Source organism: Mauremys mutica, chromosome 12 (genome assembly GCF_020497125.1).
Source record: "Mauremys mutica isolate MM-2020 ecotype Southern chromosome 12, ASM2049712v1, whole genome shotgun sequence".
In the NCBI taxonomy this organism is placed as follows: Eukaryota; Metazoa; Chordata; order Testudines; family Geoemydidae; genus Mauremys; species Mauremys mutica.
This window is the reverse complement of record NC_059083.1, coordinates 30,926,263-30,940,599: the sequence shown is the minus strand read 5'-3', so window position 1 is coordinate 30,940,599 and position 14,337 is coordinate 30,926,263. Positions and strand designations below refer to the sequence as shown.

Genomic DNA, 14,337 nt, shown 5'->3' with positions numbered 1-14,337 from the left:
GTATTTAAAATTTATTTTGGTTTAATTTTATAGTTGGTTTGTATTTGTTATACTGCTCTCCCTCACAACATCTTTGCCCACTGCTCTCCCTCACAACATCTTTGCCCACAGAGCCCTTAGGTGAGGGTGGACTACAAACTTGGTTTGCCGCCTACTGGGTGCAGGAGGTCAGCGGAAACCAGTCCCTGTCAGCGCTGAGTCCAGAAGATTGTCTTGTTTGCTCCACTCAGTTCTCATCTAAATATCCATTACCCTTTCAGTTTGTACCAATAGTTTATAATTTTTCTTCATTTAATATATCTAGTGTAAATTGTTCCCCCCCTCCCATGTGCGGTGGGCTGCTTCTAGTGTTTGGAATAATTGTTCTTCACAATTTAATTCTTATGTGTTTCCGGTTTTTAATGCTTCAGGTCGAAGTGATCATAGCTTTCCTTTAATTGAGAGTATTAAAGTTTCAGCATCTCATTGTTGGATTTTTATTGGTAATAGTTTAACCCCAGCCCTTCTTGGGTTGGTACTTATTCTAATTGTTCTATGTGGAGTTTCACTTATGCTAATACCTCCCTAACTAAACCCACTCTTAATTTTACCTACCCCCCTCCCATTAATTTTCTTATCGTCTTAATTATAATATTTTTTTTGGAACCTCCTATACCTCCATAACACATACGTATCTGTTTCATGCCCAGCATATGCATCATGCTGAGGCTGCATGTATCAATCGTGCATCCAGCTTTTATTCTGTAACCAATAATGGGTGGAGCCATACCACAGTTTCTTCCTTAAGACCCGGTCATTTTTGGATTTGTGGTAATGTTGCATTTGCTGTGCTTCCTCCCAATCCCCGGGGTATATGCACCATTGGCACCCTGTATCTACAGGGCGGAGGTATTTATACCTTGCCATCTAGCCACCGAAGCCATTGTAGCACCCACTCTTTTTGGACCTGTTTGCAAACAGCAGCTTCCTCCCTCGCCGCCTCTATTGTAAGTTTTAACCCTGTTGGTTATATGATGTTACGTGATCAAGTGCTGTTTCAATCCCTTGCTATTGAAATGCTTGCTAATACTACGGGCAAGGGCCTCTTCTTAATTAATCAGCAGTTAACTTCCCTTGTTCAGTATAGTATTCAAAATAGATTAATGATTCAATATTTGTTACAATCTTCCTCATTTTGTACTAAATTTGCTGAAGTATATCCCAACTTTGCTGATAAATGCTGCGTTTCTTTGCCTTCTATTTCTCCTAATTTGTCCTCAATTGTTAAAGACCTGCAAACATTGAGCTCTACTGTCAGAGAGTCACGAGAGTCCTTCCAGTTTTGGTCATGACTCGATTGGCTTGGCCTTGCGCCCTACAAATCCTATTTCCAATCCCTGTTTGTGTCCCTTCTGGTTGGGCTCGCTCTTCTCTGTCTCGGATGTGCCTTCATTAAAGCCTGCATTCACAAGTTTGTTGCCTCGGCCTACATCGCTTCCACCCCCGAAGCGCATCCCCTCGTAGGTGGGGATGAGGAGTCGGACTCGGAAGTTTAGTTTTTCGGCCTAACTATTTCGGCCAGAGCACGGGGGCATGTTGAGATGAGTTCCTGTCTGCATCCTGTAAAACTTGCCCATACCGGTATTGCCCTGGCCTCTTCTTTTGTCATTCAGTGTTGAATGCATTCTAAAACAATATGCATTTCCTCACCTTTTGGGGGCGAAGCCAGACTTTAAGGCACCTGCTCCCCTACTTGGTGTAAACTTTGCTTGTGCCAATCAGAAACGAACACAAACAGGTTTTGGGCCCCGTCCCCTATGACACTTCTATGATGTCATAGTTGGTACTTTAGGCCTGCCTGCCATGTGCAGGCAGGGAGAGGAGAAAGAAAAACGAATCCTGTGTATCCTGTGTACACCCGTAACCGAGCCTGATCACCTCGAAGCCTCTCTCTCAGCACACGTGTATCAAACAGAGCTTACATAAGAACATAAGAGAGGCCGTACCGGGTCAGACCAAAGGTCCATCTAGCCCAGTATCTGTCTACCGACAGTGGCCAATGCCAGGTGCCCCTGAGGGAGTGAACCTAACAGGCAATGATCAAGTGATCTCTCTCCTGCCATCCATCTCCATCCTCTGACGAACAGAGGCTAGGGACACCATTCTTACCCATCCTGGCTAATAGCCATTTATGGACTTAGCCACCATGAATTTATCCAGTCCCCTTTTAAACATTGTTATAGTCCTAGCCTTCACAACCTCCTCAGGTAAGGAGTTCCACAAGTTGACTGTGCGCTGCGTGAAGAAGAACTTCCTTTTATTTGTTTTAAACCTGCTGCCTATTAATTTCATTTGGTGACCCCTAGTTCTTGTATTATGGGAATAAGTAAATAACTTTTCCTTATCCACTTTCTCAACATCACTCATGATTTTATATACCTCTATCATGTCCCCCCTTAGTCTCCTCTTTTCCAAACTGAAGAGTCCTAGCCTCTTTAATCTTTCCTCATATGGGACCCTCTCTAAACCCCTAATCATTTTAGTTGCTCTTTTCTGAACCTTTTCTAGTGCTAGAATATCTTTTTTGAGGTGAGGAGACCACATCTGTACACAGTATTCGAGATGTGGGCGTACCATGGATTTATATAAGGGCAATAATATATTCTCAGTCTTATCCTCTATCCCCTTTTTAATGATTCCTAACATCCTGTTTGCTTTTTTGACCGCCTCTGCACACTGCGTGGACATCTTCAGAGAACTATCCACGATAACTCCAAGATCTTTTTCCTGACTCGTTGTAGCTAAATTAGCCCCCATCATGTTGTATGTATAGTTGGGGTTATTTTTTCCAATGTGCATTACTTTACATTTATCCACATTAAATTTCATTTGCCATTTTGTTGCCCAATCACTTAGTTTTGTGAGATCTTTTTGAAGTTCTTCACAATCTGCTTTGGTCTTAACTATCTTGAGTAGTTTAGTGTCATCTGCAAACTTTGCCACCTCACTGTTTACCCCTTTCTCCAGATCATTTATGAATAAATTGAATAGGATTGGTCCTAGGACTGACCCTTGGGGAACACCACTAGTTACCCCTCTCCATTCTGAGAATTTACCATTAATTCCTACCCTTTGTTCCCTGTCCTTTAACCAGTTCTCAATCCATGAAAGGACCTTTCCTTTTATCCCATGACAGCTTAATTTACGTAAGAGCCTTTGGTGAGGGACCTTGTCAAAGGCTTTCTGGAAATCTAAGTACACTATGTCCACCGGATCCCCCTTGTCCACATGTTTGTTGACCCCTTCAAAGAACTCTAATAGATTAGTAAGACACGATTTCCCTTTACAGAAACCATGTTGACTATTGCTCAAGAGTTTATGTTTTCCTATGTGTCTGACAATTTTATTCTTTACTATTGTTTCAACTAATTTGCCCGGTACCGACGTTAGACTTACCGGTCTGTAATTGCCAGGATCACCCCTAGAGCCCTTTTTAAATATTGGCGTTACATTAGCTAACTTCCAGTTTACCGGTCGTTATGCGTTGGTTTGTGTTTGTAAGTATCAGTTATTACTAAATGCTGCATCTTTGTTTATAAATATTGTTAGTAGATATTTAGTCACTGTGTGTTTTAAGTTTCATTAACTCTATTAGCTAATCATACGCTGCTCCCTTACCCCTTGTAATTATCCCCAATAAAACTTTAAATTGATTAATTTTAGTTGTGTGTGTGTGTCTGCAGTTTGCATCATGGCCCATACTCTCCTTGCATCCCTTACCAATATAGTCTATTGCCACGTGCTGCCTGGTAAATAACAGGCCTGCATTTTCTTTCACCCCTGCGTGTACGTGGCAATCCACACTGACCTGGGCTGGTGTCTGGGGGGCCTGGGAGCAGCCCCCAGGCCATGTTTACACTCCCCAGAGTGCATCACCCCAGGGCAGGTGGAAGGTGCAGGGTTCCCCAGTACTGTCAGAGCTCCCTGAGTGACAGCTGAGCTCTGGCTTCTGGCCTGGCCAGGGCCTTGAGGGAAGCAGGGGTGGGGTCTGAGAGGGGCCAGCGCTGGAAAGAGGCTGCGACCTCACCCTGTCTGTGTGCCCCGAGTGGTTCCCCTCTTTTTGTCTCCAGTGCAGGCGGCAGAGTGTCCGGAGGGGGAAAGGATAAGAGAGGGGAGATTTCAGGCTTTCGTATTTATACCAGCATCCCCACTCTGAACTCAAAGAGCTGTGTTTTCATCATGACAGAGACAGACAGAGAGACCCAGAGACACACTCAGATATTTAATATAAAAAGGTCTGAAACTGTCTCTTTCCTCTCTCATTCAAGCACCTCCCAGCAATGGAACCAACATCCCTGCAGTCTCACAACCATCCCAGGACCCACAATCTGCAAGTGCGATTTGCTTTTCACCTCATCATCCCTTCCCTCCCTTCAAACTTCACTTACTGCGTTTTAGCACAACCTAGATACAGATCATGCAAAGAAATCATCATAAGAGCAACTTTACCCACTTTGGTCCCTTTGACACTAACCGGGATGTTGAGAGGCTGGAATTGCTCTGGGCCCATTGGAATGATTTTTAGAGTAGGGGGGCGGTGCCTCCTTATCCCTCTCCGTGCCCCCTATACCCCCTTGAGTGGGGCCAGGAGCAGGGCCATGGCTCTGGGAGGGAGGGAGTCAGGACACAGACAGGGGTAAGGGGCCTGAGGCTGGACGTGGAAGCTGATGAAGTCATCCACATCCTACTGGCATTTGCCCCCTGCCATGGCCTGCACCCTGTGGAACCCTGGGGGCGGGGGCAGGGACAGAACTAGGTCAGCAACCAGAAGTGCTCAAAGATCACGAGTCTGCCCCCCACCCCTCCAATAAATTTACAGAGTTTACCAAGTTCAAGGGCTTTTTATCTGCCCTCTGGGTTTGCACCTTTCCAGGGACACTGGGAAGAAGGGTCCTGTCCCCTAGAGCCTGAGGGCGTGTGGCCACTGCCAGAGCAGGTGTCTGACCCGCAGCATCCCTGCAGCACAGCCAGGGCCTGGGCAGGAGGCCTGGGACTGGGGAAGGACAGATTGTGACCTGCCCGGGCATCCCACAGACGCTGTTTGTGCTTCCCCCAGGCCCGCAGAGTGGGGTGAAGTGTTTTCCTTTCGCCTTCCCCATTGTTTCCTGATTTCTTTTATTAGCTGCTGTTTAGTAAATTGCATTTGTTCTGGGGTAGAGACAATGGTCAGGGAAGCGTCCAGAGCGGAGGAAGTGCCCCAGAGTGGGGACGCTCTAGCCCCTGTCCTGAGTGGTCACAACCAGGGTGGGGGACGAGCCCCACAGTAAGCCTGCGCCCAGCCTTGTCGGGGATATAAGGACTTTGCCACACAGCAGAGTGGAAGGGGAGCCCTCGGGGTCAGGCAGGCTCTGGGTGAAGGGAGCGAGGACTCAGATCCTTCTGCTATTCGATTCCACCCGGGGGGTGTTTAAGTCAGGAAAGTTCCCCCCAATAGTGGGGCCATTTCCCCGCTTACCTCTGTGCATCTTTACTGGTTTCCCTAAAGTTCAGTAAGTATTTTAGGAAAACGTGTCACCCATTCCCCCCGCTAGATGGAAGAGGGTCCCTCCCTTCTGTCCTGAGAGCCTGGGAGTGGAACAGGAGCCGGACCCAGAGATGCTGCAGCGCGATCCCTTCAGCGCTAGGACCCAGGAGCAGCCGGGAGGCGGCTCCGGGCAGCGAGCGCTGGGCTCCGGCCCGGCCGCAGGAAGTGACTCGCAGCCGCTGCGGTGACTCTGGCTCCCAGGCTCCTGGCGAGATCCCCGAGCCCCGGGGGGCGGCTGGTGCTGGGAGCCCGGAGCCCTGGCTGCAGCCGGGAGAGGGGAATCTCCAGCAGGGCCCTTCCCGCTGCTCCCCCCCCAGGAGCCTCTCCCAGGGCAGAGCCCCCAGCCCGGCCCGGCCCCTGCCCCGGGGGGCCCCGCTCGGAGGGAAGGTGAGAGAGACCCGCCCCCCCCCCCGGCACCCCCGGGCTGCAGGGGGAGGTTTGGCCCCAGGCTGCTCCCCGCGGAGCTGGCTGCGATTCCCGCCCGGGGCCCGGGAAAGCTGCCGCCGGGATCACGTTACCTCCCCGCCCCCCCATCCGCTGCTTTGTTTCCCTGCCCCTGGCCGCGCTGGTGCGGACGGAGGCTGCAGCTCAAGGAGATGCGGGCGGGGAACCCAGCCTGAGCCCTGGGGGCAGCCTAAGGAGACGCCTGACCCGCTCCCCACAGGGGCCCTGCACCCACCTCCGCACTCAGCTGTGACTCTCAGCCGGCCTGGAAAACAGAAGGTTTGTTGGTCGCTGGGAACACAGCGTAGAACAGAGCTTGTTAGCACAGAAATCAGGAGCTCTCAGCAAAGTCCATCTGGGGGGGAATCCAGGGTCCCGAGCCCTGGACTCTTCTCCTGTGAGTCCCAAACCAGGAGGAAACTGAGGCACACACATGGTATTCACAGTAAATATTAAGAGCATTCCTGCTTCATCCCACCCCACTGAGACCAGCCCAGGGGCACTTTCTCCAGTGGCTGGAACCCCTCTAACCACACCAGCCCCTGAGCCTGCAGGTGATGGAGAGACCTGGGGAAAGGGCTGGAGCCGGGCAGGGAAATGACTCTGCACAGAGGGTCCCTTTTGCGGGACCAGCTGGGGAGTTCGGCCTACAAGGGGAGCGGCTCCCTGTGTCGGTGAGTCCCAGAGCTGCTGCCCTCAGTGGCACAGCCGGGTTCAACCCCCGTTAGCAGTGTCAGTGGCTGAGCTGCCTGATGAGAACAAAGGCCCAGGGCAATGGGGCAGTCGCCCGTTCTCCCAGGGCGAGGGAAGAAGATAAAAGGGAGAGCGGAGAGACTGGAAGGGGCTGCTGGAACAGGTCAGTGGCAAGTGGGGGGGAGGAAACATTCCCCCATTTCTGAACCAGGACCCTGCCCTGCTCCATGTGCTGGGGGGACAAGGAGCTCTCACCTTCTCCCACCTCCTGAAGCCTCCTGGCTGCTCTCAGCAGAGTGGGGGTGGGATTCTGTTTCTACAGGCCTCTCCCCCAGCCCCCCATGACTAGCAGAATTGTGGCTGGAGCAGCAGGTGCTGAGCGGGGGACTCTTCTTGTTTCAGATGCCGGTGACCTTCGAGGATGTGGCTGTGTATTTCACCCAGGGGCAGGGGGCTCTGCTGGACCCCGCTCAGAGAGCCCTCTACAGGGACGTCATGCAGGAGAACTATGAGACAGTGACTTCGCTGGGTAAGGGATTCCTGGCCCCTTGCATATTGGAAGCTGCAGAGGGTCTGTGTGTCTGACACCGCAATGAGACCAGGGTGTCAAAACCTAAGGCACAGGGGTTTAACACTGGAGCTGGGTGTGCACCACAATTCCCCTCACCTCCCCAGACGTCTGCCTTCCCCAAGGGGGCTCAGTGACCATATTCCCCAGCAGAGCACAGGGACAGGTGCCGCTCACGGAATGTCCTTTCTGACAAATACTCCCACTTTCAGAGAGACGCTCTCAGTCCTCCACACACCCTGATCTAATCTGATTTCACTCCCTGCACAGGATTCCCCCTTCCAAACCTGACCTGATCAGCCAGCTGGAACGAGGGGAAGAGCCGTGGGTGCCCGATCTCCAGTCCTGTGAGAGAAGAGAGATCCCGAGAGGTGCCCACACAGGTGAGGACTGACACAGAAACCATCTGGTGAATGAAGGAAAAAGTTGAGAATCCCCAAACTGAGGTATCAGTAAATGCCCTTAGTTCCTTCCTCTTCTCACCCAGGGCAGGGCAGCAGGCAGCAGATGTCACTGACATCGCTTCCCACATGTCCTGTTCACTGCCAGAGTTTCCTTCCCTACTTTCCTTCTTTTTAAAAGTTTGGGTGGGAAGTGGAGGCAGAATCCAATTGCTCCGTCTGTGCAGCTTTAGTATGTTGGGTTTTCCCTCGGTGCTATTCCTCTGAATTTCTCCCCAGCACAATGACTCCTCTTTGGATTGTGTCTCCCAGCAGGTGACGAGACAGTGAGAGAGAACGAGGAGGGGAATCAAGAGAAGGAAGTTCCTGGGCACAGAGAATCACAGGGGACCTTTTTGGGAAGAGCTGAAGGGAATTTTTCCCAGTGCTGGGAACAGGGAGATGATGGGGAAAATTGGCGGAGGTCAGATAGGCTTCCGGGAAACCACTCAAGGAAGCAAATGGATAAATCTATTATATGTGGGGAAGGACACAGCGATCCCACAGCCCGACAGACAACCTCCAAGAAAGACAAAAGCTATGAATGTCCTGGTTTTGGGAAAGGAATCGTTCTGAGACCACAGCTTGTTACACCTCAGGAAATCCAAACTGGAAAGAAATCACTTCAATGCTTGGACCGTGGGAAAGCTTCAATAACCGCTCAGATCTTAATAACCATGGAAGAAGCCACACAGAAGAGAGACCCTCTCAGTGCCTTGAGGGCAGGAATTATTTAAATTTGAAGTCAACACTGATTACACATGAGACAGTCCACACTGGAGAGAGACCCCATAAGTGCTTAGAGTGTGGGAAAAGTTTCGTATGGAGGTCAGTCCTACTTAGTCATCAGGCAATCCACACTGGAGAGAGACCCCATAAGTGCTTAGAGTGTGGGAAAAGTTTCGTATGGAGGTCAGCCCTACTTAGTCATCATGCAATCCACACTGGAGAGAGACCCCATCAATGCTTAATCTGTGGGAAAAATTTCATACGGAGGTCAACCCTTCTTATACATCAAGCAGTCCACACTGGAGAGAGACCCCATCAGTGCTTAATCTGTGGGAAAAGTTTCATGTGGAGGTCAGGCCTTGTTTTTCATCAGAGAAAACACACGGGAGAGAGACCTCATAAGTGCTTAGAGTGTGGAAAAAGTTTCATAGAGAGGTCAGGCCTTGCTAAACATCAGATCATCCACACAGGAGAGAGATCCCATAAGTGTTTGGACTGTGGGAAAAGTTTCATACAGAAATCAACCCTTCTTCTTCATCAGAAAATCCACACAGGAGAGAGACCCCACAAATGCTTAGACTGTGGGAAAAGTTTTATACAGAGATCAGCCCTACTTAGTCACCAGGCAATCCACACTGGAGAGAGACCCCATAAGTGCTTAGAGTGTGGAAAAAGTTTCATAGAGAGGTCAGGCCTTGCTAAACATCAGATCATCCACACAGGAGAGAGATCCCATAAGTGTTTGGACTGTGGGAAAAGTTTCCCACAAAGATCAAATCTTATGGAACATCAGATAATCCACACAGGAGAGAGATCCCATAAGTGCTTAGGGTGTGGGAAAAGTTTCACACGGAGATCTGCCCTCATTAAACATGGGAGAATCCACACTGGAGAGAGACCCCACAAGTGCTTAGACTGTGGGAAGAGTTTCACATGGAGATATGCCCTCATTAAACATGGGAAAATCCACACTGGAGAGAGACCCCACAAATGCTTAGACTGTGGGAAAAGTTTTATACAGAGATCAGCCCTTCTTCTTCATCAGGCAGTCCACACTGGAGAGAGACCCCATAAGTGCTTAGAGTGTGGAAAAAGTTTCATACAGAAGTCACACCTTGTTGCACATCAGGTAATCCACACTGGAGAGAGACCCCATCAATGCTTAATCTGTGGGAAAAGTTTCATGTGGAGGTCAGGCCTTGTTTTTCATCAGAGAAAACACATGGGAGAGAGACCTCATAAGTGCTTAGAGTGTGGAAAAAGTTTCATAGAGAGGTCAGGCCTTGCTAAACATCAGATCATCCACACAGGAGAGAGATCCCATAAGTGTTTGGACTGTGGGAAAAGTTTCATACAGAAATCAACCCTTCTTCTTCATCAGAAAATCCACACAGGAGAGAGACCCCACAAATGCTTAGACTGTGGGAAAAGTTTTATACAGAGATCAGCCCTACTTAGTCACCAGGCAATCCACACTGGAGAGAGACCCCATAAGTGCTTAGAGTGTGGAAAAAGTTTCATACAGAAGTCACACCTTGTTGCACATCAGGCAGTCCACACTGGAGAGAGACCCCATCAATGCTTAATCTGTGGGACAAGTTTCATACGGAGGTCAGACCTTGTTGCACATCAGGCAGTCCACACTGGAGAGAGACCCCATACGTGTTTAGACTGTGAAAAAAGTTTCGTACGGAGATCAACCCTACTTGTACATCAAAAAATCCATACCGGAGAAAGACCCCATAAGTGCTTAGACTGTGGGAAAAGTTTCATACGGAGGCCTGACTTTGTTAAACATCAAGCAATCCATACAAGAGGGAGACCATAAGAGTCCAGAAAGAGTATAAATGTTATTGGGACCATTCCAAGAAATAGAGACTAGAGCTTTGAAATGTAACCTGGTGTTGTTAAGAAATTGAAAGACGATAGTAGTGCTGTTGATTAATTGCAATTGACTCAAGTAATTAACTCAAAAAAAATTCATTGTGGTTAGAAATATGAATCTTGATGAGTCACATTGTTAAATAATAAAAGAGCAATTGGAATTTTTTTGGATTTTTCTACGTTTTCTTATATATTGATTTCTACCTCAACAAAGAAGAGAAAGTGTACAGTGCTCACTTTATATTATTTTTATTACAAATATTTGTACTGTAAACATGCAAAATAAAAATAGTATTTTCCAGTTCACCTCATACAAGTACTCTAGTGCAATCGCTTTATCAGGAAAGTGTAGCTTAAAAACACAGATTATTTTACTTACATAAATGCACTCAAAAATAAAGCAGTTAAAAACTTTAGAACCTAGATGTCTACTGTTCATTTTCTGCCGATCACTAAGGCAAACTAGTTTGTTTACATTTATGGGGGAGAATGCTGCCTGCTTTTAATTTATGATGTCACCGGAAAGTGTGAGCAGGTGTTCACATGGCATGTTTGTAGCTGGCCGTGCAGGTATTTATGTGCAAGATATGCTAAACCTGCCTATGTCCCTTCATGCTTCAGCCACCATTCCAGTGGACATGCTTCCATGCTGATGATGCTCATTTAAAAAAATAATTAATTAATTTAATTTGTGGCTGAACTCCTTGGAGGAGAATTGTATGTCCCCTGTTCTGTTTTACACACATTCTGCCAAATATTTCATAATATGGCAGTCACGGATAATGACCTAGCACATGTTCATTTTAAGGACATTTTCACTGCAGATTTGACAAAACGCAAAGGAAGTAACCATCTGAGATTTCTAAAGGTAGCTACAGCATTCGGCTCACTGTTTAAGAATCTGAAGTACCTTCCAAAATCGGAGAGGGATGAGGTGTGAAGCATGCTTTCAGAAATCTTAAAAGAGCAACACACTGATTGGGAAACTACAGAACCCGAACCACCAAAATAGAAAATCAGTCCTCTGCTGGTGGCATCTGACTCAGTTGATGGAAATGAACACATGTTGGTCTGGTCTGCTTTGGATCGTTATCAATTAGAACCCGTCATTAGCATGGAGGCAGGTCCCCTGGAATGGTGGTTCCAGCAGGAAGGGACATGTGACTCTTTAGCGCATCTGGCACATAAATATCTTGCGACGCCAGCTGCAATAGTGCCACGAGAACGCCTGTTCTCACTTTCAGGTGACATTGTAAACAAGAAGCGGGCAGCATTATCTACTAAAAATTGTAACCACACTTGTTTTTCTGAGTGATTGGCTGTATAAGAAGGAGGACTGAGTGGAGTTGTAGGCTCTAGTTTTATATTGTTTTATTTTTCAACGCAGGTATTTTTTGTATGTAATACTACATTTGTAAGTTCAACTTTCATGATAAAGAGTTTGCACTACAGTACTGGCACTTGGTGAATTGAAAAATACTATTTTGTTTTTTTACAGTGCAAAAAAAGGCATGGAGAATGGCGTGGATTGCACCCTCAGCAAGTATGCAGATGACACTAAACTGGGAGAAGTGGTAGATATGCTGGAGGGTAGGGATAGGATATAGAGGGACCTGATGAGGTTCAGCAAGGACAAGTGCAGAGTCCTGCACTTACAAAGGAAGAATCCTGGACACTGCTACAGACTAGAGACCCAGTGGCTAGGCAACAGTTCTGCAGAAAAGGACTTAGGGGTTACAGTGTACGAGAAGCTGGGTATGAGTCAACAGTGTGCCCTTGCTGCTAAGAAGACTAACAGCATTTTGGGCTGTATAAGTAGGAGCATTGCCAGCAGATCGAGGGACCTGATCATTCCTCTCTATTTGGCATTGGATTAGCTCCTGCTTTGAGCAGGGGGTTGGACTAGATGACCTCCTGAGGTCCCTTCCAACCCTGATATTCTGTGATTCTATAGGGATAATTACTTTGTTAATCCATGTAGTTTAATTACCTGTGATGTTTGGGAAATAGGAGGTTACTTCTACAACCTGTTGATCATCCAAGGACTGCCTGCTGTGAAGAGGCTGCAAAAATGTCTATATAAATTCTTGAGACCTGATCCTTTTATCTCAGATCTTCTTAAGCTTTATTCAGGGGGCGTTTGAGTCTTAAGACTGAGATCTCCAGTCCCCTCTGGACTGCCCTGATGTTGAACATTTGTACATTGGACTAGAACGTGATGAAATGATTCTGAAAAGGACAATTTTCAATTCTAACCGGCCATCTCTGGTGAAACTGATCTAAGGACTCTATCTGCATTTGTATGTCTAATGGTCTTTTTGCCAATACTGTCTTTTCTTCTTTTAATAAATCGTAGTTTAGTTCACAAGAATTGGCCGTAAGCGTGTACAGTAACTCCTCACTTAACGTTGTAGTTCTGTTCCTGAAAAATGCGACTTTAAGTGAAACGATGTTAAGTGAATCCAAGTTCCCCAATAAGAATGAATGTAAATGGGATGGGGGGGGGGGTTCCAGTGATTTTTTTTTTGCCATACAGCACAGTACTATAGTTGGGAGGTGCCCCTGCCTTACCCCACTCAGGCACAGCCCACTGGCACTGGAGATGAGTCAGGCAAGGAGGCTGAAGGTGCTCTAGGCTTGGAGAAGCACGTTGCACAGCAGCAATGGCAGCTTCTCCTACTCTACAAGCAGTGATTTCCCTACACCCCCCCTGAATTTTCCCAACCCCCCCCCCCCCCCAGTTTTGTGAGCTAGTTACATACCAATTTAGTGACTGTTTGGAAATCTGAATTTAAACTGAAACATTAATACACACTTTAAAAGCTTATACAGTGTATGATAAAATATGTGTATCTGAAAAAGTATAATAGATTTGAAAAGTATGAACATAGACTAGCTTCCTTGCTTCCTTATACAGCTGTTTTTTATGATGTCAGTGCATTCATTTCAGTGATGTTGGCCAACCTAATAATTTCAAATGATGGTTTGTAAGCAAAGTCTAAATGAGTTCTCCCTGACAGCTAGTGATGAGCTGGGGGCTAAGGCTTCAGGGCCAGATTATATTTACATTCACACCTAATCTACCTAGGGATCCAGCAAACAGAGCTGTGTTGTCCAAGTGATAGATTTTGGCTGGGGTTGGGTTACAAACCACTTGAATGTGGGGGGCAGGGGGGATGAAATGTTGTTCTTATTGTATGAATAAAGGGCAGTAGAACTGTACTTAGTCTGTCATGATTTGAAGGCATCAAGAGAGAGGGTGGGCACCTGTCCCTCTCCACTGTTTAAAGACAGAGCTGATTAGGCTCCAATAGATAGTCTTTTGTTCTGTTAAGTGACCACTGCAGCTGAAATCACTGACAATCTGGTCTAAGTGCTTAGTCCTGTTGTGGGGACAGTGTTCCTGTGGGTACAGTGTTTTTGTGTAAGAGACAGCCCAGACTGCACTAGCAGCGAGGTTCCCGCACTGAGGGCTCAGCTGAAATCACTGAGAGCTGGTGGAACCTCAAGAGACCAACTCCCAGCGGTCACAGTGGCAGGTGACAGCAGAAGGTGACTGTGCAGGGTCATTGGCAACAGAGTGGTGGAGTGAAAGGTGGCACAATGAACAGCCGTGGCCAGAGCAAACCCCTCCTTTTTGTCCCCCACCTGGAAGGTGTATTCACGTGAAAGCACCTCTGAACTCTGAGTCTCCACTGACCAAGGACAACACCGGTGAGTGGAGTGCGGTGGAGGGAAAAGTGAGGGGCATGTTAAATAAACATTTGTTTGTTGGACTATATTTTAGTCACTTTGCTCCAGAATGCTGGATTTGTGACTGGGAATGGAAACTTACATAAATATGTTTCCAGTAGGCAAAGATTTTTAAAATGCAGTATTTGCCAAGGTTGTTATCTCACATTGTTGCTAGCTTGGGAGGTCATTATGTTGGGGAGTTTCTGTACTAAACATTTTTATTATAATTAATTTTTACATAAGAATGGTCATATTGGGTCAGACCCATGGTCCATATAGCC

General features: G+C 47.3%; 1 protein-coding gene across 1 annotated transcript; it reads left to right on the top strand.

Moving 5' to 3' along the window:
- Positions 1-8,354: 8,354 nt before the first annotated feature.
- Positions 8,355-10,492, top strand: LOC123346669 (zinc finger protein 850-like; the record flags this gene model as incomplete). The annotated part of the gene is made up of 2 exons (XM_044984144.1): positions 8,355-8,524; positions 8,609-10,492. Coding segments are annotated over 2 exons (1,827 nt in total), but the record flags the coding sequence as incomplete, so codon positions are not given.
- Positions 10,493-14,337: the final 3,845 nt, after the last annotated feature.